Source organism: Callionymus lyra, chromosome 8 (genome assembly GCF_982586985.1).
Source record: "Callionymus lyra chromosome 8, fCalLyr1.hap1.1, whole genome shotgun sequence".
Classification (NCBI taxonomy): Eukaryota; Metazoa; Chordata; class Actinopteri; order Syngnathiformes; family Callionymidae; genus Callionymus; species Callionymus lyra.
This window is the reverse complement of record NC_141825.1, coordinates 22,087,335-22,112,723: the sequence shown is the minus strand read 5'-3', so window position 1 is coordinate 22,112,723 and position 25,389 is coordinate 22,087,335. Positions and strand designations below refer to the sequence as shown.

The window sequence follows — 25,389 nt, the reverse complement described above, 5'->3', positions numbered from 1 at the left end:
ATTTCAGGCTTTTCCTTGATTTTCTGGAACTCCTGTGTTGTTCTCAGTATTATCTTGGTCTTTAAAGTATATACTTTTTTGAGTATTGTTTTGATTGTTTAAGCGCTTTGTGACCCTGGTCTAGAAAAGCGCTATATAAATAAAAAAATATTACTTACAATTTGTGTAAAATGAATTAATTCATATTTTAAATGTATAATTAACATGCAAATATTCACTGTGTTTGTTAAAGAAATAAATAAATAACCTTCCAGCCACTATATGGGAGCATCATGGGAGTCATTACTTCTTCTGCAGCTAAAGGAACATTTTAATCCCGGGGATGACTGAGGACTAGAGGATACAGTCGACACCAGCAGCTTTTAAAGCTGATATTTGAACAAATTTGGTTTAAAAACATATACTCGGGCAATACTACAAATATATCCTTGTTCCTACAGTATTGCGAGTCATCATATATTTGCTCCCATTTCAGGATTATGTAATATCTTCATGAAGCTTCATAAAACAGCCTCCAGTCCACTAGATGGCACTCCGTACTCTTCGATCTTCTGCTCTGAAATATACTGTATATATATACATTTCTTATTGTTCCAGCAAACAAACACAGCTCGGAGAATCAGCACCTGAAAGAGGCCCTGTTAGTCTTCTGGTCCAGGCGGGATAACGGCTTCATTGTGGCACCAAGTTCAAGGAGGAACAATGCTGGGAGCCAAACACAGAGGCACCATTGTACGAGGACCAGTGGAACACTGTATCCTAGCACTGAGGCTGCAGGATTTACACGGCTGAGAAGGTCAGCCATCCCTGGCAAATTCTTAAAGTGTCCCTTTAACTTTAAATTGTCCGAAACAATCTCAAGAAAAACATGCATTTAACCCTTTATTAACTTTTTTTTTTTCCTTTTGGCTGTAGCATATTTTTTAAATGATTATGACATGGACATTAATAATGTTGGTCTTAATGTAGCACAGATAAAAAACATTTTCATTAAATTGCAAAAACACTATGATAAAAGCTTCCTTGGCTAATGAATTACCAAGCATGAAGAGTTAACCCTCATGTAATTGATCCTTAAAAACAAAAGCAATGTTTATCCACGGGTTAGACGGTCTTGCATGTCTAATCCTAAGCTGTAAATATAAAGGGAGGGTTTGGTGAAGACCCCTCCGAGCCTCGATTAGCCACATAATCCTCCCCATTTACATGCTCAAAACACAAATTAGGTTTAAGTGGAACTTTAACATTTGCCAAGTTTCCATCTGTGATGGATAACAACCGAAAAGGAAAATGTAGTGTTTTCCTGTTGCGTTTTCGTTTTGCCAGTGACAAATGTAAGTGAAGATGCACCGTAACTGGTTTGACAAAATGATACATAAAATAAGAGTCAATAAATTACAACAAAACATTCTTTCATTTTTCAGGGTATACGGTCAATTGAAAATGGATTATCAAAATTGAAATTTAAAGAATATACAGTCAAATGTAAATAACATTTAAGAGGCATCAAAATTATTTTCCTCTTGCTGTAATCATAATAGATGCTAGCTTTGCGAGTTAAGTTATTAACAGGAAAAATGCATTTAACATCCATAAATGTGATGAAAAACTAAAAGTTGTGGTCGAAAACACCTGTAAAAACATTGCTAACCAATGATTTGATGGTCAATTACACGACTGTGAGCAGTTGTTTGAAAACAAAATAGTTAGTGTTATAAGAATCCAGCTGCAAATGTCCCTCTTTTACGAATAATTGATATTTTATCTGTATTGTAGCACCACAGAGGAGGAGATAACAGCTGTGTAGCTATCTTTAGAGATCGGACTTTTAGCCACAAGTCTGAGAGACCTTTGTTAAAGGTTGTGCGATGTCGGGTGTTAAGGTTCACAAGGGCAGAGACTGCTTGTCTGGCTCATCCCGGCAAACTGCCATCCAGTAGCATAGTGAACAGAAAACCATATCATATATTTAATCAGAAATTAATGCTTTTGTAGTCAAAACATAAGATGGGTGGGTGTTTTTTCCTAAAATAAATCTTTTTTATTTTATTTTTTTTGGTAATGTTTGGCTTTCAAATCTGTATATATATATATATATATATATATATATATATATATATATGGTTAACATTTAAATAAAGATAAAGTTAAATCATTCAATCACTTATTTATTTATTCACAATTCGCATGCTAATATTTGAATAATATGTTCATTTTTGTGTCGCTATTAAACGTCTGGCCACTAGGTGGCAGCAGTCATGACATCATCTGCAATCCGCAGGTAAAAGAACAATGAAATCCCCTGTGATCCCGCTGATGACTTAGGACAAAAGGATACAGTCGACTTCTTCAAGAGTCATGCACTCTGTAAAATTAAACAGGGAGAGACTTTATTGTGTAAGAAATTTGGTAAATGAAAAAAAAAACAATTGTATGTAAAACAATAGTCAGTGTAGCGTTTGCAATATATGCAATGTATTATTATCTTGCTTGAGTCCTTAAGGAGGAAAAAGAAGCTAAAAGTACAATTGTTTACAAGACAGCAAAGACATGTTTATCCTTACACATCAAACTGTTGTTATCCATTAGAGCAGCTGTAATAATAATATCCTCCACACATGTACAGAACCAGAGAAACGGCTTCTCTTCTCCCCCTCCATCAAACTCAAAATTAGGCTTTAAAAAAAAAAAACGAGACAAGATCAGTCAGACACAGAAGACAAATCCAGAGCTGCCATTAAGCTGCAGGACCTCTAATTTAATTCCAATACTGTATCCCTGGATTTCTAGCCAGGCACACTACGATGTTCCCGACAAAGGATAGGGTTGCCATGGCGACAGAAGCAGAGAATTAAAACCATAATCCGATCCCAGCAGGTTGCAGTGGAGGCCCGGTGAAGGATGCCAAAAGGAGGAGCGAGAGAGAGTCGAGCATCAAGCCCAAAGAATTCACCACAACATCCTTAACTTAGTCAAAAACGTCCATGTTAGTCAATGACGTTGCCTTAATCGATCATAAACAATAAAAATATCTTCACAAGACGGCAACCTTTAGTCAACATGTAGTGCGCTTAAATCCACTTACAAAATTACAATTAATCATTTGATGTAATAACAATAATCTTTATTGAAAAAGATTAATCTTCGGAAGAGTTTTACAACAACAACATGAAAGAACAAGGTTTAAATCTTCCAACAGCCCCGAGGCTGTGTATAGTGTCATTATCTTGTGTGATAATTACCTCAACATACACTGGTTGGTTTGGCAAACACACGGTTCTGTCTGTGCACAAATCTAATCCGCCGACAAGTACAAACATGCTTCTGTACACGCACAACTGTGTATAAACCAACGGCTGATATTTGCTGACCTGTAAGTGATATTACACAAAACAATGATAACAAAGCCTGTAATAGAATAGATTATGTTGGTCATGAGCCTTTCACTGTAAGTGACTGTTTCTTAAATTTACAATTTAGGCTGAAAATGTCATTAAGACACAATAAAAATTAAGTTATAAAAAAAAGAAATTATCCCTAGTATTGACAGTGATGTTTTTCATACATATATCTATATATACACATAATGATCTGTTAACATTAATTGATACCGTTTTCTTTTCATGTGTTTAATAACTGAGTATGTCACTTTATAAATACTCAATTTACAAGTGAATTGTTGATAAAGCTTCAACGGTGTCATATTTTTAGAGCTCAGTAAGTGGCTCCCTAAATATTGAAAATTAGTGTTTTAATAGAATATTTGTTCAAATCAATATATTATAGAGCAGAGAGCGACATTTACAGGATTTTAAGGACAATGCTTCGTGAAGCTTCATCGGCCATATACCAAGTTATTGACAAATAACTTAGGTAAGTGCCTTCCTGAGCAGCAAATACACCAAGTTAGTGAAGTAAAACTGGGTTCTTAATATCATTTTGGATCAGAAATTTAACAGTTTATCAAAAGTACCAATCCTAGAATGCTGTATCCGGACACAATTTTCAAATGTATTGATCCTTGTGTATGGTTGTAACTATGAAATTTAAAATTCAAAATATTCTTGTAATTATAATGTATTTATTTATATCTGTTGCACTACCTCAGACCTGACACTTTTTAACTTGGTTGCAGTTTCCTTTGCGCAACTTTTTTTATTATAATTATTTAATATGTTTTAACAGTTATTTTTGCAATTTCTTGTTAATATTGCTTTTCAATTGAATACTGTATATGTGTATTTTGTTTAGTATTGTGACAAACCCTGGATCATTTTAGCCAATGTTATTATTGTACTACAAAACAACAACATGCTCGGTCCGACTATGACTTTCTTTTACAGGCTTTCGTATAAAGGTTAGTTCCAGGTGCTCCTAGTACTTATATTAAACCAGTTTAGCAGGAAATGTTAGTTAGTAAAGTTCATTCATCATCAGACAGGTTGACATGTTCTTTCTTATTCAAATTGTCAATTAGGGCTTGACTTGCAAATGGAAGAATTGTTCTTTGAGTACGGTTTCATCTACTAAAGCTGTGTCCGTGCATCGTCACCGAACTCTCATCCCGGAGCTTTTTGGAAAGTTTTCTTTCCAAATAAACATGTCCTTGCTGCTTCCCTGCAGCACACTGATAATGACTTTACTGCTTCCTGTGGGTCAAGGGTTAGAGAGCGTTGCACGGTTGGATATTTAATGAGAGGATAAAAGGTTAGAAGGGAACAGTAGGAGTTGGTGAGAGATCATAAGGAGTCAACATGGAGTTGAAAAAAAAATGTACTGACTCGGACAAAAAAAACATTAAAAAGCATAATAACAGCCTGGTTTTCTTCACTACTGAACACTGATACATGATCCATATTTTATACTGTCTATGGATTAAATTGTGCTCTAAAACATTACACAACAATTATTAAATATTTTCATAATAATATTAATCCCTTTTTCAGTTTAACATAAAAGTGCAGACTAGGAACCACCAACAACAAGTCTTAATTTAAGTTATCGTGAATGCTTTTAGGACTTATCCATTGAATACCGAAATAACTTTAGTTATCTGGTAACTTCAGGTTTAAGAAGGAAAAAAACATTGTGTCTTGTGATTGTTCACCATTTTCTGATTAATAGAACTGAAAGCCAAAATGTTCTTAAACATCAGCTTTAAAAACAACTGGACCGACTGTATCCTCTCGTCCTCAGTCGACACCTGGATCTCGCATGATTTCGTTGTTCGTTTATATACGGAGGACCTAATGAGTACTGCCATCTAGCAGCTGGAAGATTAATTGCAACACAAAAATGAACGCCTTCAATAGTTGTATGTTAATTGTAAATAAATAAAAAATGGGATTACTTTATAGTTTATACCAACTGAATTGAATACAATTAAATCAGAACAGATCTAAGATAAAACATTTAAATATGATTTAAAAGCCAATAAAATAATAAATCAATACAGTGCTGTTGAATTTCCATAAAGAGTAGTATGGTGGAAAAAAAACAACAGAAAAAACTATATTTATCTGTGTATCAATTTTTTTCTCGCACGCCTACTCTTAAGGTCATCGGCTAAATAACTTCTACCAATGATGTATGCAGCAAACCAATAGGTTTACAAACACGAAAGAAAACCATCAGATCCCTAATAAAAGTATGAGCTGAAATGCAAAAGCAAGAAGATTCTCCAAACTTTAACAGATGGAAAACGTGCAGAAATAATGTGACAAAGATTGGCTGAATTTCAAGCAAATGTCAAGGTATTTGTTAGAAATAATGAAAATTCTGGGATGGATGTGTGTGGATGTCAAAACATTAAGGAGCTTATTTTTGGTTAAATTAGTGTAAAAGTATCTGCAAAAATCTGAAAAAGTATTTGCTTGTTTGTTTAGTTGAGGACAGACGAGGCTGCCATCACGTGCTCTCAAGGCAACCAGATAGCAGATAATGGGTTAGGTAAACATGGCACTGAGGTCGAGCAGCAGTCAGTCCTCCACACGAAGAGTTAACCATTTGCTGCTTAGTAGATTTCAACGAACACCTCAGTGTTGCACCAGGGTTCAGCTCTACACACTTGCAGATATGAATTTGCAGTCGAAACATGCTTATATTTATTTGCATGTTTTTCAGCTCCAAACCAAATTGAAATGTAGAACCCAGATCGTTCTACATTTCAATTTGAACTTGAAACATGTGGACCGAAGACCTGCTCACTACACAAACGTTCATTATTTGTGAGATAAATACAACACTGTAATCAACTAGCATGTATGAAGTACAGTTTAAAAGTTTAACTTTTCTTTGGCTTTCAAGCCATATATATACAGTATATATATATATACAGTATATATATACAGTATATATATATATATATATATTTTTTTATAGGTCCATTTATTTAGTTTAGTTCAAAGTGTGTACAAAATGAAATAATTAATACATAATAATAATCGATTTTTATTTTATTTACTGTAAATTCAAATAACATAAATATTCACCATTTCTATTTGTTCCTTTTGTGTTGCAGTTAAACTTCAAGGACGCTAGATGGCAGCAGTCAATACATCCTCTGCAACTAAAAGAATAAGGAAATCCGGCAAAATCCCGCCAATGACTGAGGACGAGAGGATACAATTGAATCGAAAACATCTAGAAGCAGAGGTTTTTGTTTCAAGACAAATGAAAACATTTACAACTTTGTCAAGAGTCACATGGTCTGTAAATCAACACCAGAGTCAAGTATTTGAAAATACTACAAAATATACTTGTTAAAGTATTGCAATATATTGTATCATTGCGAAAATCGAAATCTATACCTTTTTTTCTGATATATTGTGACACCATAACAAGGGCGTCGGTTTAATAATGTAATGACTAAGTTTTTGTCTAATAAGGGATTATTTTAAATGTGCTGGTTCCTGTGTGTGGTTTTAGTACATTATGCAATTTACAACAATACATTTTGATATATTTTAGATTTTAAGTAAAAAGCAAAATACTTAAGTAAACGAAAACATTCGTTAACATCAAAAATGGTTGTTTTTTTAAAATAGTATGCATTTTGTCAGCGTCTAATTTACGGTGAACATCCACAAAAAAGCAAAATGTATATCTTCATCATGTTCGAAGTTATTGTCTTAAGCGGTGGAACATTGTAATTCACTCAGCACAGTTGTGAGTAAGATGCTTTGCTAAAATTGAAGACGTTCGAGAGAAGAAGCCTTTAATAATTCCACTTTACCAGTTGATATTAAGGGACTTCACCTGGTTCTCTGGGACTCTCCACTTCTATCCTAGCTCCTTATCATGTCCTATTGATAGATAAGGACAAAAGACAAAAAAAAAGTCCCATCATGCTCCACAACTATACCAGACGGGATAACAAGCCGACATCTCTCTGTGCAAACACAACTATTTATGACCATCAGTCCTATTTGTGATGATCTGCTGGCAGTTTGATGACTGACGTTTAGCTATGTCTACATCCTATTTGTAGACTTACTTCCGGATTTAGCCCTTCACTGTTTTAGCTGAGCCCTTATCTGGAAGGATTGGTGCAGAGCAGAAGCAGTCCAGACCAAATCGGAAGGGATGAGGAATCATGGAAGTTTAGAGTGGACAGACAGAAGCAGAAGCAGCAGCACATCGACAAGGGTGTGGCGTTCTTGTACTCTGTAATCACAGGCCATTTATTTTACACAACAAGCTTGTTTGCGACAACACGGGGGTTTCATTTCCTGCCCTAAACATACCCACACGATGTGCCAGCATCAATGCAGACATAGAAATATGCTGACTCCTCCGTGGTTTGTGACCAAGATAACCCAGGTCTTCCTGCTGTGCCACCAGAAGTCGGCGTCTATTTTGGTGGCGCTTGAGTTTATAGGCTAAGCTTAGAACCATGGAACTGAAGAGCCTTCTTTTTCAGGAACGGGGTCATGAGGAGAGAACAAACATCTGGGCTAACCTTTCGTTTCCGTCTTGAAATATCTCCGGTCAACACCAGTATTTTTTTTTTTTTAGAATTAGGAAAGTGAGAATCTATTTGAAATATGTGAAGCTCACCTATGGCCAGGAAAGATTCTTAGGAAAGGATTCCAATTCAACTTTTTTTTAAAAGGACTCTGTGAAACCTTGGTCGGTCACCTGCTCTCCATGTGGCAGGACTGATATACCGACCTATAAAGAGACACACCTCAGTACTCGGGGTCACTGACCTCTGACACACAGACGTGGCTCACTGCATGCAAACAAAAGCAAAGAAGTTCTGAGAAACTTTGTACTGTGTTGAGGACATTGTTTGAGCAACAAAACGGACGGAGCAAAAAGGTCTCCCAAAAACTCGAACCTAGATTATAGTAAAAAAGTATAGATAAACTCTTAAATATTTGGAAGGTAACCAGACAACCAACATATACCCTTAGGGTTAAAACAAGAATATATATTATTCTTGCTGCCTAGAATACCCAGTGATACACAGGTTAATCAGATACTTGAGATTGCTTTCGTTGAGGTCAGAAGAACATTGCCAAAAGTAGCTGAAATTGTGAGAATCCCCCTTAACCTAGTAATTTGACATACTTGTATATTCAAGTGGCATTTGCACCCGTTTATGTACCCTTACTTGTAACAAAAAAACCCTGAAATTCTAGAGATTTCTTATGCATATTGTAAAATATATGGTTTAAACTAAATCAAATTTGGATGAATTTAAAAATCCAACTAACATAATTCCAACTTTCCCTTGACCCGATCGAGTCCCTCCCTTAATCCTTCAATGAGAGAGCAGGAGAATAAATGCTCATTTTCAAGGAATTTCATCAAGCAAGTTTGAAACTCTAGGTCCGGAGACTGGTACAGGTCTGTCAAGAATGAGGAACAAGTCTGCACAGGAAAACAAATACATTTATAATATTTCTATTCTGCTGCTGTAACTGTCTCAAACGTCTCTACTTGACACGTCGATACACTTTTTTCAGTCAAGTTTAATGTTGCCGACATGTAACCGGAACCGATACCTTCACTTCACAGTAGCAAGTAACAAATGAATGATGGAAAATCCACACATTATGAAGTTTTAATGAAGCAAGAAGCTCGTTTTGACTTAGTAATGCTGTCATTGCCACAAAATGACGATATATTTACCTCAAGATACAATTTAATACTATATATTCAGCTCACGATATGATTCAGTACGATATATTCAGCTCACGATACGATTCAGTACGATATATTCAGCTCACGATACGATTCAGTACGATATATTCAGCTCTCGATACGATTCAGTACGATATATTCAGCTCACGATACGATTCAGTACGATATATTCAGCTCACAATACGATTCAGTACGATATATTCAGCTCACGATACGATTCAGTACGATATATTCAGCTCACAATACGATTCAGTACGATATATTCAGCTCACAATACGATTCAGTACGATATATTCAGCTCACGATACGATTCAGTACGATATATTCAGCTCACAATACGATTCAGTACGATATATTCAGCTCACGATACGATTCAGTACGATATATTCAGCTCTCGATATGATTCAATACGATATATTCAACTCACAATACGATTCAGTACGATATATTCAGCTCTCGATTCGATACACATCTACCATTTTTACACACAGTAAATATATTTGTACAACAATATTTGCACAAAACTACTATTATCAGTGACACCAAATAGTTGCATAACAACCCCATGTGACCTGCATCAATCTACCACAATTCCAATTGAAGTTTCTCATTGAATACCTGCCTTAACAACAAGCTCAAGTTAACAAGATTGACCAAGTTAACGCTGCCTCTTGTGAACAGCGAGCATGAGATTAGGCCGAGCGTGTTTTCGCACGTCTCTTTGTCATCCCATTAATCCTGCAGGCCTCCAACTTAAGCCTGGAGAAGGTTAGTGGTTTAATATCATTAGTGGTCATGATTATCTGCAAAGCAACACTATTAACAAGTCCTTGCAAGAGAGAAATGGGAGTCTTGGCTTTAGATATTGCAACTTTACTTGAGAAAATAATTGTATTTAGCTTGAAAAAGAGTTGAAAATCAGGAGCCTGATGATATGCGTCGTTCGAGTCGGCAGGTTTAACAAGTCCTATGTCGACTCCACCTGAATGTACACCTTAAATGCAAGACAAACTGTTATGATGTCACCGAGCAAATAACCCTGCAGTACCGTTGTCAAAGAAAGGTTACATAACTCTTTTCAGAGACTGCAAAAGTAAACACCAAGAAAATGTGAGTTCAGGTTTTCTTTGAAAGGACAGGAAGGAACCTCGGAGGTCCTGAAAGCAGTCTTGTTCGACCCTATCTTTCTTTTTCCACCGCGTTTCAGGACGACTACTCCTGCACAGCAGGGGGTCGGTGGGCGGTGGCTTTTTACCGTTTCGCACACGTGCACAGGGAGTCTTGTCAACACTCCATACTTAACCGTACGGCAGCTGCTAGGGGTCAAAAAACATGCCACTGAAAATCCCTCACAAGGACCGAGTGATGAGGAGAAAAGCCCTCATTAGTACATTTACAACAGAAACAATCCTCGGACTCATAAATCATTAAATAATCAGTCGTAAACATTAACAAATATGGTAAACACTTTTAGTATCTATATGACCATTGTAAGATGCATGACCTCATGAAAAGAGGGTTTTTCAATCCCGAAAAACCTTAGATTTACTTATTAGGATGTAAAAATGTCTTAAAATATCAATTAAAATAGTGTTATTTATATATATCTGTAAATAACATATATATTTCTTATGCAACCAGATTAAAAAACACCATGAACAATAACATGCTTTAAAAATTATATTATATATTAAAATCCAATTTTTGTTTAAAATGCAATACTGTAAAAAGGCTGAGTATATCTAAACATTTTTACTGGTTCCAAAATCCAAAATCAGATGAGCTGTGCTTTAAACTTATTTATATTGTAAAATATTTCAATTTATTTATTTATTTTCATGTTTTGTCATCAAGATTACAAGAGCACGATTCATGCTTAATTTTGACGAGAAAAGAATCATGTTGATCAACTCTTGATGGTAATATAAAAAAAGAATATACATGTATTATATATATATAATTATTATTAATAACAAATGAAAATTAAGCGACAGTTTTAGGCCTTTATAAGTTTCAGATTATTTATTTTTGTAATAAATATCAGTACTGTCAATAAATAGTGAGTCTAGCTTCTTATACAAAAATATAATTTGGATACAGATTTAAAATGGTAAAAAAAAAATTAAAAAAAAAGTATTATTAAACTTGTGGTGTGTTATTATATATTATTTTTAACTGCAAACTATTTTTATTTGAATTGAAAATTGAGAGCACAGTATAAAAATGTATTTAATTTTTTGTGGTTATCCGAGTTTAAAACTGTAGAATGACTGGATAAAACTAAAAATATATCATTCATCCTTATTTATTATTTTTATCATAGATTCATTTATAGCAGCTCTATGCAATGGACTAAAGTGGTGTTCAGCCCGACGGGAGACTACATTTCCCATGAGCACTCAGTGTCTGGATGAAGGATGGATATCGATGAGGTAATGAATCAGATTGTTGATAATAAAATATGATGCTTGTTATGATGGCTTTGTAAATAACATCACTTATACTTTGTTTTTGTACCGTAATTCTAGAGCAGCAGTTATTATGTCCTCCACAGCTAAAGGGACAATTAAATCCCACTAGATCCTGGTAATGACTGAGTACGAGATGATACAGTCGACTCAAGCTGCTATTCAAGATTATGTTTGGACGTAATTTGGTTTTCAGTTCTGTTAATTCAACCAAAAGACAGCGAAACGATCACAATATGTCACTAAAATGCTGTGTTTCATTACATTCATTTATGAAAAATTGATCCAAGAATATTGAAATATCGTACTGAATCGTATCGTGAGCTGAATAGATCGTATTTAATCGTATCGTGAGCTGAATATATATCGTACTGAATCGTATCGTGAGCTGAATATATCGTACTGAATCGTATCGTGAGCTGAATAGATCCTATTTAATCGTATCGTGAGCTGAATATATATCGTACTGAATCGTATCGTGAGCTGAATAGATCCTATTTAATCGTATCGTGAGCTGAATATATCGTATTGAATCGTATCGTGAGCTGAATAGATCCTATTTAATCGTATCGTGAGTTGAATATATCGTACTGAATCGTATCGTGAGTTGAATATATCGTACTGAATTGTATCGTGAGCTGAACATATATTGAATGGTATCCTGAGCTGAATATATCATGTTGAATCGTATCATGAGATGAAAGGAACTTATTGTATTGTGTCGTCAGTGAATAGAACATTTTGAATAATCTTGTGAGCTAAATGTCTATTATCTATATTGTATTGAATCGTATCATGAGTTGAATATATCGTACTGAATCGTATAGTGAGCTGAATATATTGTATTGTATTGTGTCGTGAGTGAATAGAACATTTTGAATCATCTTGTGAGCTAAATGTCTATTATCTATATTGTATTGAATCGTAACATGAGCTGAATATATATTGAATCCTATCTTGAGCTGAATGCATCTTAACTACATATATTTCTCACATGGTTGCTGAGATTGTTTGAAATAATTGAAGATAAAACTACAAATATATCTACTTATATTTAATTCAGACTCAGGTTTCAGTCCACAGTCATTTTCTTTGTTATCCCTTCCTTTGTTTTGTTGCAACAGAGAAATGCAATAAATGCGACTTGGATCCAACTTCATGTGTTCTCATTGTTCCACCTGAGAGGAGGCCTTCTGCAGGGAGGCATGAGTCAGGATTTCACTCTGAGATAGTGGGCCCGGATGATGAGGAGGATGAGGACCGGCTACAGCATCCTGACAAAGAGCTGACTTGTCAAGAGAAGCTGCACAACAAGATCTCCTCTCTCAGAGAACCAGCGTCAGTCAAAGCCCTGCTTTTATCGATTATCAGTCCATCTTGGATCATTGATCTCCAGCAGCATGAGCTCATCCCTGCTAAAGCTAGCCGGTGCGCACCTGTGCAAAGGGCGTCGAGTTGAAGATTGACTCGCACTTTCACGCGTTTGTCTTTACGAGACTGAGGTAGAAGGTGAAAGATAAATGGCTTTATCAGAACAGGGTAAAAAAAAAAAAACTGCAGGTGATTTGAAAGTCGTTAAGCCCGCGGCGCTGACTGACAGGTGAAGAACAGGAAGGTTCCATGATGGAGATTTGTTTTCAACTCACCTCAGCGCCACGCGAACTGAACTTTCGTCCAGTCCCGTCATCGTCTTTTACTGGAACAAACACACAGAAAAAACGTTCCAAAATGTCAACCGGCGAAGGTGAGAGTGTCCAGCAAACACCGGCGGCTCAACTCCTCGTTCTCGCCATTAAAACGCAAAAAGCTCGTCCATGAGTTCTCTACACACACAAGTGCAGCAGCGACGCGAGGAAACCACGGGTTCGCATCTCGACTCCCTTCGATCCGGATGCTCCGGTTCGAGAAGACATGAAGTCTGACGCTGCAGCTGGGCTTCAACAACCGTGCCCGGGCACGCGCAATCACAACACACAGAGCGGCACGCGTGCACGCGCGGCGCTTCGGGGAGGGAGCCGCAATGCGTCAGCAAACCACGCCCACTTTGAGCGGGGCAGCGGTGTGACGTCACAGATGATCGATTTGTCTAGATTTTTTATTATTAGGAAACACGAAATAGACATAACTTTTCCATTATTATATTTGTAAACCCTTCATAATAATAAAAACGGATATAAAGTAAGTAACTGTTTTATTCTAAATAATTCAATATTAACTCAAATTATTCTAAGGGAGAAAAATATCCACAAAAAAGGGCAAAAAGTCCTAAAAAAAAGAATATAGGGAACATGTGATGAGAGTTAACAAAATAATAAATACAAGATTGTTAGCGGTCACTATTAGAAACATTTTCTTAGTCAAACAGTTCAAAGATCACCAATTTACTTAATGTTTTCATGACATTGTGTTTTTATCTTGGTTAGGCAGGAACTGAGAGGTCTTTACTCATTTAAAAAATATATATTTAGTGAGCTATTTATTGAAATATCCCTTAATTAATCCATAGAGTTTAACATGACAAGAGTTCTACCAAGTTCCACAAAGTAGGTGAGTGATTTCCTTTCTTTTATTTGTTCATTCTTCTAGAAGAACGTCTGTGAGGTCACACGAAAAATGTTGCAAGAGTCCCAGTATCTTATTGATCCCAAACTTTCACCCACGTCACTGTCAATCCACAAGAAGACCCGACATTTTATCTGAGGGGTTCGTTTGTAATTCATTAGGACAATGCAGACGTTTTATTTTTCTCAATAACACACATCCAGAAAAGACAAAGACAATCAATGACTCAATTTTACATTTTTAATCCCAATAAATACAAAATATTACAGCTTTTTTTGATTAAATTATTAATATCTTCATTAAACGATAATGAACACAAGAGAAAAGTTCTGACGCCCCCTGGTGTTCAATAATTTAAACAGCGTTTTTCATCGTAGACTCATTTTTGGAAATCAAAGTAATAGTAATTCAATACGATCCCAAACTATTAGCTATTATATATATATATATATTATATATATATATATATATATATATATATATATATATATATATATATATATATATAAGTAAATAATACACAGACATCATAGATCTCTGTTTGGATTTGAATTTGTAGTACCTTTCCTCTAGATCACTGGGGTTATATAACATGTTCTGGACAAAGTCGATTATCATCATTTGAGCTGTTGGGCAAGAAAAGAAAAATCATTGATTAGATTCAAAAATCACGATATATATGAACTCATTCTTACCGTTATGTACGACACTGAACCATCCAACTCCACGGCGCCATATTGACTTTGGCTTAAATCCAAACCATGCTAAGAAAAAGTTCACATCAGCCATTTGTACCATTTTTTTTATATTCATATAGATATATAAGCCACTTTATTGGTTGTGCAAAGTGCAATCACGCTCCATAGTTTCACCAAACACCACCACTGAAATCCCAGGATTGATGATTAGACTAGAAATTAGGATTAAAAAGGAAACATATTAAACCAATCAGAAAATGATCCCATTTAAATCCCTGTAAAACCACTGTAAAAACAAAAGTCACTCGATTGCTTTAGTTTTTTGTGTATTTGCAAAAGTAAAACTTGGTTAGCTCACACCTGAAAGTGTTGGGAAGACAAGTTGCTTAAACCATTTTTAAAAAACCCATTATATTTAAAATAACGTAAAAAAAACCGTTAACAATTATGTAATTTTTTCTTTGGTTTACATATTTTGGTCAACAATTTCATAACATTTTTGAATAAATAGAAAATAAATCAATTCAGCGAATCAGACTTTGAAATAAATGACATAGAAAAATTGGTATTTTAAACAATTGGATTAAAATGTATACATTTAAGCGTAAACATAACAAATCGATATCATTCCAAAAGAGGAACAAATCCGAACACCTTAAAAATACTAGGTTTGTTTATTCTCGTCAATTGCTGGATCCTTCACAGGCTGAAAGTGCAACTGTGTAAACATCAGCTTTTTTTCTTGAGCAGGTGATGCAAGAAGAGAAAGCAAAGCAGTCCAATGTGCAAGAGAGCAACAGAGAATTGATGATTCATGGAAGCAGCAGTTTTCCAAATCCTGAATGGGATTTCCAAAGCAACCAGTGTCCCGGACTAGTCTACGTCGGAGGATTCATTATCAGAGGGGAGGCTGTTGCTGCCCTTTACCCGGATGTACTGGACCTGACGCTCTTGAGGCAAGGCTCCACAGGAGCAGAGGGGGCCGACGAACAGGGTCTCCATCTCTTCCAGCTGCAGGCCCTTGGTCTCAGGGAGGCAGCCCTGGACGAAGAGAAGAGCCAGCACCACCAGACCAGTATAGAAGAAGAAAACACCTGCAAGATCAACATGATTATTCTTTCTCGTCAAAAATAAAGCTAATTTATCATTTTAATATAAACCTTTTTCTGTCAATCTTATGAGAACATGAACATTCCCAAACTAAAAAATATAAAAAATAAATATTTTTAGGAAGACATTTTTTATTGAATTTTGTATTAAATAAATGTGCATTAAGTGACTAGTTAAATTGTGGTTTTAGCACCAACACTGAATTATTTGAACAATTATGTTAATTAGAGTAAAACCTTATTAATATATTATTATTATTAATAATATGTATTTGTATTATTATTATTATTATACATAATTGTGTAAATTGAAATTTAGTTTGACAAGTGTGACATCTAGCGGTTACTTGAGTAACTATATTATTCGATCATGCTCTGTATTGAGTGGATATCCAGTGGATAAGTTTATTTTGACTTATATAGAAGTTGGACTCTGGTCTCGTTGTTTGGACCTTGCGATTGTTTTGGACTCTTTGTCAATTATTAAAGTTGTTTTTACACCTTTTGTAGTTTGTCTGATGACAATCACCTGCTCTTTGCTTTCCTCCTCTATAGATTGTGACTTTTTAAATGTACCGTATATGTGGTATTTTTAATTTAATTTGATATCTCTGTTCAATGACAACAAATATATTTAACAGGACCTCCACAAAATAAGAAAATGAATCAAGATTTATTCTGCTTTGAAAGAATGCATGTGTTTTTTCAGATACAGTTCATAGAACGAAACACGAAAATTCATATATTTTTAATTTAAAATATTAAACATGTAGCGTTTCCATTTTCAAATGTTATCCCTTACAAAAACTAACAGGGCATTTAATATGTATAGTGTAGAATAAATATGATTCATTATTAATAAATACTACATTTATGTTGCTTTTTTTTGCAAAATAACAATAGTTTTTTATAGTAATTATTATTTAATTCTTTATTAATCTTATTACGTGAGCATGTATATTGTATGTCTTATGTAAGGTGTTTTTACGGTTAATCTTGTTTCCAACATAAGTATAACATGAGGCCATGACAAAAAATGTTTTAGAACAAAGATCTTACCATAATAGGTCAAAAGTTGTGCAATATTTAGGAACGTAAGCGACACCAGTACGTTGAAGGTCCAGTTGACAGTGGCTGAGCAGGCGTTGCCGGTGCTGCGGGCCCACAGTGGATAAATCTCGGAGTTGACGGTCCACGGCATCGGACCCATACCTGACACACAGAACCAAAGGGATTCAATTTAGAAGATAAAAAAACCTGATCAGCGTAAAGCTGTGTTTTTCTATTGGTACGAAACTCATATTTAGAAGGAGAAACTGTTCATACCGGGGGCAAAAAACGCCAAGTAGAGGATCAGACCCATGATGATGACCCAGGAGTTTGTTGTGGGACAATAGTTGTAGGCCCAGATTGGACCTCCTGCTGCTTCGGTCATGTTAGAACATCTAAATAAAGTAAAAGGTAAAACGCTGTTTACATCAGTGAGTCCATTTATAAACAAGTAAACACCAATCTGACCGTCCCACTGCTGCGTGATCGGTGCTCTGTTGATCGACACGAAGACAGGAGGAGTCGTAGATTCTAGTGAAGTTGTCCCGGTAACAGAATCCACAGTTGGGGTCCAACATGCAGGGTTCACAGGAACTGAGGAGAAAATAGAAGGTTTAAAAAAACAACCTTAATTGCTAACAAAATTAAACTGTTAGTAAAGATATTGAACATTAAAGAAACATGACCTAAAGCTAAATATATTCAATAGATATTTAGAAAGTGCTTTAAAATGTAAACTCAAATTATAAACATATATTAAAACATCATTACCAAAGAAATGCAGAAAAATAAAGTCATCAAAACTAGCATCTCAAACATATGAGCATTTACAATATAACAAAAAGAGAGAAGTGTATATGATGGAGTTCTACCTGTAAAGTGCACAGGTTGAATTTTGAGGGTCGAATGGGTGAAGAGTGACGGGCGGAGAGTTTTGTGCTGAAAGCAAAAAACCGACTCCCAGAAGAGCTAGACTTAGAGCAGTTCCTGGAAGACAGAGAAATAGATTGAGAATGCGGTAAAAAACACAAACTTAATAGTGAATAATTAACTCATTTTGCCTTTTCCAAAAACAATTCTGCTTCATTCATTAACAATACTTTGTCAAAAATAGTATAAATCACTATTAAAATACATAAATTATTCTTTCTATTCTTTCCTTTGAGGCTACTTCAGTAACATGTTGTGCTGCCTCCACAATCATAGTTGTATCCCATCTTATCTCCTGTTATTTGTTTGATTAAGATACTTTTGGCTTCGAATTCATCTGGTACATAATATATGTAATATATATAATAGAAATATTAGATTCTGCAGTTGGATTGAATCATGTAATCCTGGTTTTTAATTTGGGTCAAACATTTAGTTTGTGTCGTTCAAAACATTTCAGTAGTATCTGGACACATTAAATAAAAAAAACAGGATTATCTGATGCAAACAGGGTAGGAATTAAAGGTGGATTTCAGGAAGAAAAAAAAACTTTAAAATTGGTCAAATTATCTTTTTTTAAATTTATATATATAATTTGGTACTTTTGACTTGACTTGTTCAATTGATGACGTAGAAAAAGTAGACATTGACTATCAATTAAGAATCAATATAGTAAAGACAACAACAACAAAATAAACACCCAAATTAGGGAGAATGGAATTTCAAAATCAGGATAATTTTGATCCAGACTATTTTTTTTAAACATATTTCACTATTTTTAACTTAGTTATATTTATACTTTTATATACATTAATTATTATATGCAGTATTTAAAAAGTTATTTATATATTCTGTTTATACCATATTTATACCACTATTTTTAACTTATTAATATTTTTATTTATACTTTTTATATATACATTCACTCTGCTGTGTTTTTTAACGGTTGCTAAGCAACGCAATTACATTGCCAGTTCCACTGCTGTGTTTGCTGTGCAATGAAAGTAAAGAAAGTCTAAAGTCTAATCCGAAAGTTCTCTCTTCTGTCTTGACCCAAGTTTGTTCATTTTGTCGATTTATTCCATTTTGTTGTCGTTTTAAATCTGTTCTTTCTGATCTAGTATTTTGTTATTTGGTGGTACGAGTACATTTACTAGGTTCCCTTGCATATTGTATTCAGGTAAATCCCTTCTCTCTCTCGTAGCCATTTATATCGTCAGTCGATTCAGATGTTCACACCAACCTAGAAGGCTGCCGAGCATGAGTTTCCGACGCCCGACCCGGTCCACCAGCCAGACCCCCACCAGGGTGAAGACGAAGTTTGTGCCAGAAGTCACGGCAGCCAACCAGATGGCTTGTTTATCGTCCCGTATGCCGGCCATCTGCAGGATCGTGGCACTGTAGTACCTGGAAACACAGAGACACTGACTATCCTGAGCAGCCGGGTCAGCTTAGATCATATATCCTACATGACCGTGTTGATGCCCGACAGCTGCTGAAACATCTGCAGGCCACAGCCCAGCATCAGAGCCCTGCGAGTGGGACCGTAGCGGAGCATGTGCAGGATCACAAATCCTTTAAATCATGAGAAATGTTTCAGTTAGAAAAATATCAAAATGTTTGAAAAATCTTCATCATACCCTTGTCATGCTTCTCTTCCTCCTCGATGCTGGCTTTGATGGAGTCGTACTCCTCTTCTACGTTGCGTCCTCCTCGAATCCGGCTGATCACCTGATGGGCTTCTTGCTTCCTGCCCTTCTGGAGGAGCCAGCGAGGGCTTTCAGGGAGGAAGAAGAAGCCCACGAACTGAAGAGCAGCAGGAACGGCCGACAGACCCAGCATGTACCTGCGTTTAAAACACAGGAAGACAAGAAACCTAAATAAAATATCAAATTAATAAACCATATACTCCAATTATTTGTGAGTATTTTAAACTGATTAATTGATATTAGGTTAGAAATATGACTTTTAAAAAAAGAATATAAATCAAATCTGGTTTAAAGTTACACATTTCTTATTATCCTCAAGGTCTGGGATAGTTTGACTTCTTTAGAAACATGGCACGATATTTTCTCCCTTATTTACTTCTCACACAAGCAGCGATTAAGACGATCAGTGAAATTATAATATTAAATGTCGTTAAGTAGATTTGATAAACATACTTTTTCCATATTTTACATGATCACTTCCTGCATAAACAAAAACATAAGGAAGCCTTGTTGAAAACATGAAATAATAGAATAGAATAGAATAGAAAACGTTTATTGAAAAAAATACAATGAAAAAAAGGGGATGGAAAAAAAAAGAAATAGTAAAGAGATAATAAAATAAAATAAAATAAAACGATCTTAAAAATATACAAATTATTTACAGTATTACAAAATTAGCACTATTAACAGAATAAAATAAAGTAAAATAAAAAGTAAAATAAAAATAAAATAAAATAAAATAAAATAAAATAAAATAAAATAAAATAAAATAAAATAAAATAAAATAAAATAAAATAAAAATAAGATAAAAACAAAAAATAAAAACACACGAGAAGAAAAACACACTACGGATTAGCATCAGTTTGTTTTTTTTAATCAAAGATTTACTTCATATATTCGATTGTATATGTCATATATCATAATAAAAACCACACTTCACTTCCTATCAATTGACATCATGAGGATTTAGCCGCAATCATACATTTTTTAATTATTAATTGAGCATTTATGACACTGAATATATATGAATGTGTCCATATTACAATTCTTTTTTTAAAGACTTGAATAATTATCTTTCAAATTGACCATTTATCCTTCTTTAAAATGGGAAAGTTGTTTTTTTTAACCAATAATTACTCTAAATAGGCTAGAAGAACTTTGTTGCATTTGAATAATATGATGGAATATTTAGATTGTTTTTTTTTTAAGAAGAAGATGAGATAGAAAAGCTTAAAAAACTCTGCATTCATTAAACAATTATTATATCCAGATACAGTTACAGAATTATATAAAATACCTGGCTATTGTTCTAACTTGAAAAAAGGAAAATAATTGAACAGAGTTGTACCTCCAGCCGTCGCGGCTCAAGTAGCTGAAAAATCCATCCATGACGCTGGCGATGAACTGACCTCCAGTTATGAAGAGAGAGTTAATAGTGACCAGTTGACCTCTGAGGTGAGGCGGCGAAACTTCAGCGATGTAAACAGGAACAGTCATCGACGCAATTCCTGTAGAAAGTTGTTGGATTCAAATATATGATTGTTTAGAAACATGCAGCAAACATGTAGACACAAGTCATTCTGTGAAACCATTAAAATGTAAATATCCACAGTGTTTGTTTATTTTTGTGTTTTACTTAAACGTCCGGATGCTAGATGGCAGCACTCATTGCGCCCTACTTATTCAACGGAACAACAAAACAAGATCGATTTTGACTGAGGACTGAGAACCAGAGGATACAGTCGACTCTGACAGCTTTTGAAGTTGATATTTGGACATATTCTGGTTTAAAAAAAATGAAAATAGTAACGAGTCATGCGGTCTGTAAATTCTGCAACACAACAGTCAAGTACTCAACAATACTACAAATATATCCTTGTTACTACAGTATCATAATATATCGTACCGTTCTTTAATATTGTGTATAATAATACATGTTAAAGGATTTTTATAAATGTTAAAAAGTTTAATGCGGACATGAACCCATATTAAATGACTTCTTTAATGATAAAAACAGTAATATGTTTAGGTATAATGTATTGTACAATAGAAGATGGATTTTTTTAAACCATTAACATGTTCATTTTTCTGTTGCAATTAAACTTCTTGACACTAGATGGCAGCAGTTATTACACTGTCTGTAATCAAATGCAAAATCCCAGCAGTGAATGAGTACGAGAGGATACAGTGGACTCCAGTGGCGTTTAAAGCTGACGTTTGGACATATTTTGGTTTCAAAAGAAATGAAAGTATTTACTTTACTATTTAATTCTGCAACACCAGAGTCACGTACTCGACAACACTATAAATACAGTATATCCTTGATCCTATAGTATCACAATATACTGTATCGTTGATACTTTATCATTGATAATGTATCATTGATACTGTATCGTTGATACTGTATCGTGATACTGAAATGTTGATATTGTGTTGTGATACTGTATCATTAACACTGTATTGTGATACTGTTCCGTGATACTGTATCGTGATACTGTATCGTGATACTGTATCGTGATACATATCGTATCGCCAGATTCTTACCAATTCTCACCCCTACTCTATGGCTATGGTTAATAAATTCAGTGCACAATAATATTATACTTAAAAATATATATTACGCATAATAATACACAATGATAAAGGCTTTTTTTAAAGTTAAATGTAATAAACATGAAATTATATTTTAAATTCAATCGCAGATGTAACAATTAAAAAAAAATAGTTTAAAGGATATAGTGTATAAAAATGGAAAAAAGTGAAACTATGAAGACTTTATCAACAGATAAAATAAACACCAAACATAGCTCACCTATGCCTAGACCCACAATAATTCTCCCCACAAGCAGGACCTCTTTGTCCGGGGCCAATCCGAGGAGGACCCCGCCGATGCTGAAGATGAAACTGGCCCCCAAGATGCAGACCTTCCTCCCCAGCCAGCCGTTCAACGCGCCGCCCGACAGGCTGGAGATCGCAGCCGCTCCGACGGTGCTGGACACCAGCAGCTCCTGCCACAGGGTGTCCAGGTTCATCTCCTTCTTCAGGAGCAGCATGGCCCCGGACACCACCCCGGTGTCGTAGCCGAACAGGAAGCCGCCCAGAGCCGAGAAGAACGCCAGGACGTAGACGAAGCAGGGCGTCCGGGGATCCGAGGATTGAGCGTCATCCTCGGGTGAGTCGTCAATGAGGTTCCGCTCTCCATCTCCAGCTGCCTGGTTCCGACGCATCAGGTGAGTCAGATGGAAGTCATCCCACCTGCGGGACATAGATCAGCGGCTCAGGTACACAGGTGAGCCCGCGGAGGACATGGACGAGGAAAAAAAAGGAAAAAAAAACCCGTCGCTGCTCGTGAAGAGAATCTGCTGAAATAAGCCGACAGTCATCTCGGTCTCGTCACACGGGTTTTCTTGTAAACATTCCCGGGTAAATAGTTCTTAGAGTCAATAACGTCACGAGACGAAACACCCACAAGTCTCCAGACTGCGTCCATGTTTTTGTGACGTCACCGCGCGACTACGTGGACAATAAGCGAGTTCTACCCACTCACACACAACTATAATAACACGCATATTAATGTGAGGTTCACGAGGGAAACGAAGAGTATATAAGAGTATAATGTAAAATAAATCAACAATGAATCCAAAACTCTGTTACTACAGAACATTGTAGTCAATTGAACTCTTTTCTTCTCAATGTTTACTTGTAAACGAATGGTTTATTTATGATTTAAAAACACACCTAATTCAACAACAATTAATATGACAAGACATTTAGCCACAGAGGGTAAAATAATAGATAGATAGATAGATAGATAGATAGATAGATAGATACAGTAGATAGATAGATAGATAGATAGATAGATAGATAGATAGATAGATAGATAGATAGATAGATAGATAGATAGATAGATAGATAGATAGATAGATAGATAGATAGATAGATAGATAGATAGATAGATAGATAGATAGATAGATAGATAGATAGATAGATAGATAGATAGATAGATAGATACAGTAGATAGATAGATACAGTAGATAGACAGACAGACAGACAGACAGACAGACAGACAGATAGATAGATAGATAGATAGATAGATAGATAGATAGATAGATAGATAGATAGATAGATAGATAGATAGATAGATAGATAGATAGATAGATAGATAGATAGATAGATAGATAGATAGATAGATACAGTAGATAGATAGATACAGTAGATAGACAGACAGACAGACAGACAGACAGACAGACAGACAGACAGACAGACAGACAGACAGACAGACAGACAGACAGACAGACAGACAGACAGACACAGACAGACAGACAGACAGACAGACAGATAGATAGATAGATAGATAGATAGATAGATAGATAGATAGATAGATAGATAGATAGATAGATAGATAGATAGAACTGTGTCCAAATGACATTTCTTCACCATATACGAGTAATTGACTAGCCTTTAAAAAGACTGACTTGTTTTATTATCAAATAAACCATTTATTCACGATTTACTAAAACGTGAAAAACTGCTTTTATTATACCAATAATTATTCCAAAAAATAACATGGTAGGAAAGCGTGCCTGTAAAAATTAACATTTAAATAAAGTGATTGAATAAAAACATTCAACCATTTTTTTTTTAAAGAAAGCTCCCCAAATACTGTATCAATGACTCAAACAATTGTTGTCAGATGTAGAAAAGGATATCACTTATTTTAAATTTGAATTTGCGGATGAACTCTGGAGATTAAATTATGTTTCAATTTATATAGCTTTAAGTTATAATAGGGCCCAACAAGGTATATGTTTCAATGGCACAATGAACTTATTTTTAAATGATTAAAACCCCTTTCTCATATACTGCATATAAATCAGAAAATTAAAGTTGGTGTTACACTAAGCATAGTGCCTTTTACTTTTTTTTATTTGCTTTTATTGTATTATCTTGGTGTTTTTAACAGTTTTTCTTTTGTGCTATATTTTGTGTTCTTGTGTCAACTGCTGTCGTTTCAAAATGCTATATAAATAAAGTTAAATTGAGCAGTGATAGATAAAAGAAACTTGCTCAAAGTTAAGACCATCATACAACCTATTAAAACATTCTATCTGTACATCTAAAATAACTCTATATCCACAATAAATACAATTCAATGTATTGATTCTTCAATCATTGATCAAAGCTGTTCAAACTCCAGACACATGATCGTTGATAAGAGACAATTTATTTGATCAACTTTTTGGATTAAACATGATATACTGACCACTGCAGGCGAGTATCACGTGGCAAATTGGTGCTTTAACTGAACGCAATGAAAAATGAACCATATGTTTTTGTCGTTACATGAACGGGCTTTGAAAGCGTGCACTTTGTTCATTCTTTTTTTTTTATTTGAAACCAAAATGAAGTGAAAAAGTGTTGAAATATGAAATGGAATATTATATCAATAACAGATACAGAGTGAGAAGTTATTTACTCACAGAAATAATTCGTGGGAAACTTCTGCCGGTCAGACGGTTGACCTGGATCTACAAACGAGCGACTGATCATCTGACACTAACGTGAAATAGTAACCTATTAAAAAACACATCTAAATATAAAACAAAGAAAAACATCTCAGCCTAAAAAGTGAAAATACAATCCGTAAGTCGACGCGGACCCTCAAGTTCCTTCTCGGCAGCGAACAGGAAGTTGTTTTTCTATGACAGCAGTC

At 35.0% G+C, this 25,389-nt stretch overlaps 2 protein-coding genes across 9 annotated transcripts in view; both read right to left on the bottom strand.

The window, feature by feature from the left end:
• kif21a (kinesin family member 21A) overlaps positions 1-13,540 on the bottom strand; it is a 48,203-nt gene extending 34,663 nt beyond the window's left edge. For 4 of the 7 annotated variants that reach the window (XM_087797319.1, XM_087797318.1, XM_087797321.1 and 1 more), the window contains exon 1: positions 13,265-13,539. In XM_087797319.1, the coding sequence (XP_087653445.1) occupies positions 13,265-13,305 (41 nt within the window). In that variant the 5' untranslated portion in view covers positions 13,306-13,539. Of the gene's footprint in view, positions 1-13,264 lie in introns of all 7 variants that reach the window. The other 3 variants (XM_087797315.1, XM_087797317.1, XM_087797316.1) reach the window with 1 other exon arrangement.
• A 1,136-nt stretch (positions 13,541-14,676) lies between these two features.
• Positions 14,677-25,371, bottom strand: slc2a13b (solute carrier family 2 member 13b). Of its 2 annotated transcripts, XM_087797834.1 has the most exons (13): positions 25,157-25,371; positions 22,489-22,931; positions 21,025-21,184; positions 19,608-19,813; positions 19,437-19,542; positions 19,211-19,374; positions 17,910-18,024; positions 17,506-17,631; positions 17,314-17,432; positions 17,047-17,199; positions 15,806-15,972; positions 14,876-14,944; positions 14,677-14,806 (listed from the first exon to the last, which is right to left on the bottom strand). In XM_087797834.1, exons 2-13 carry the CDS (start codon positions 22,901-22,903, stop codon positions 14,798-14,800), a joined length of 1,809 nt encoding a protein of 602 aa, XP_087653960.1. In that variant the 5' UTR covers positions 22,904-22,931; positions 25,157-25,371; the 3' UTR covers positions 14,677-14,797. The 2 variants fall into 2 exon arrangements, with proteins under 2 accessions (XP_087653960.1, XP_087653959.1); XM_087797833.1 differs by lacking the exon at positions 25,157-25,371 and having other exon boundaries at positions 22,489-22,942.
• Positions 25,372-25,389: the final 18 nt, after the last annotated feature.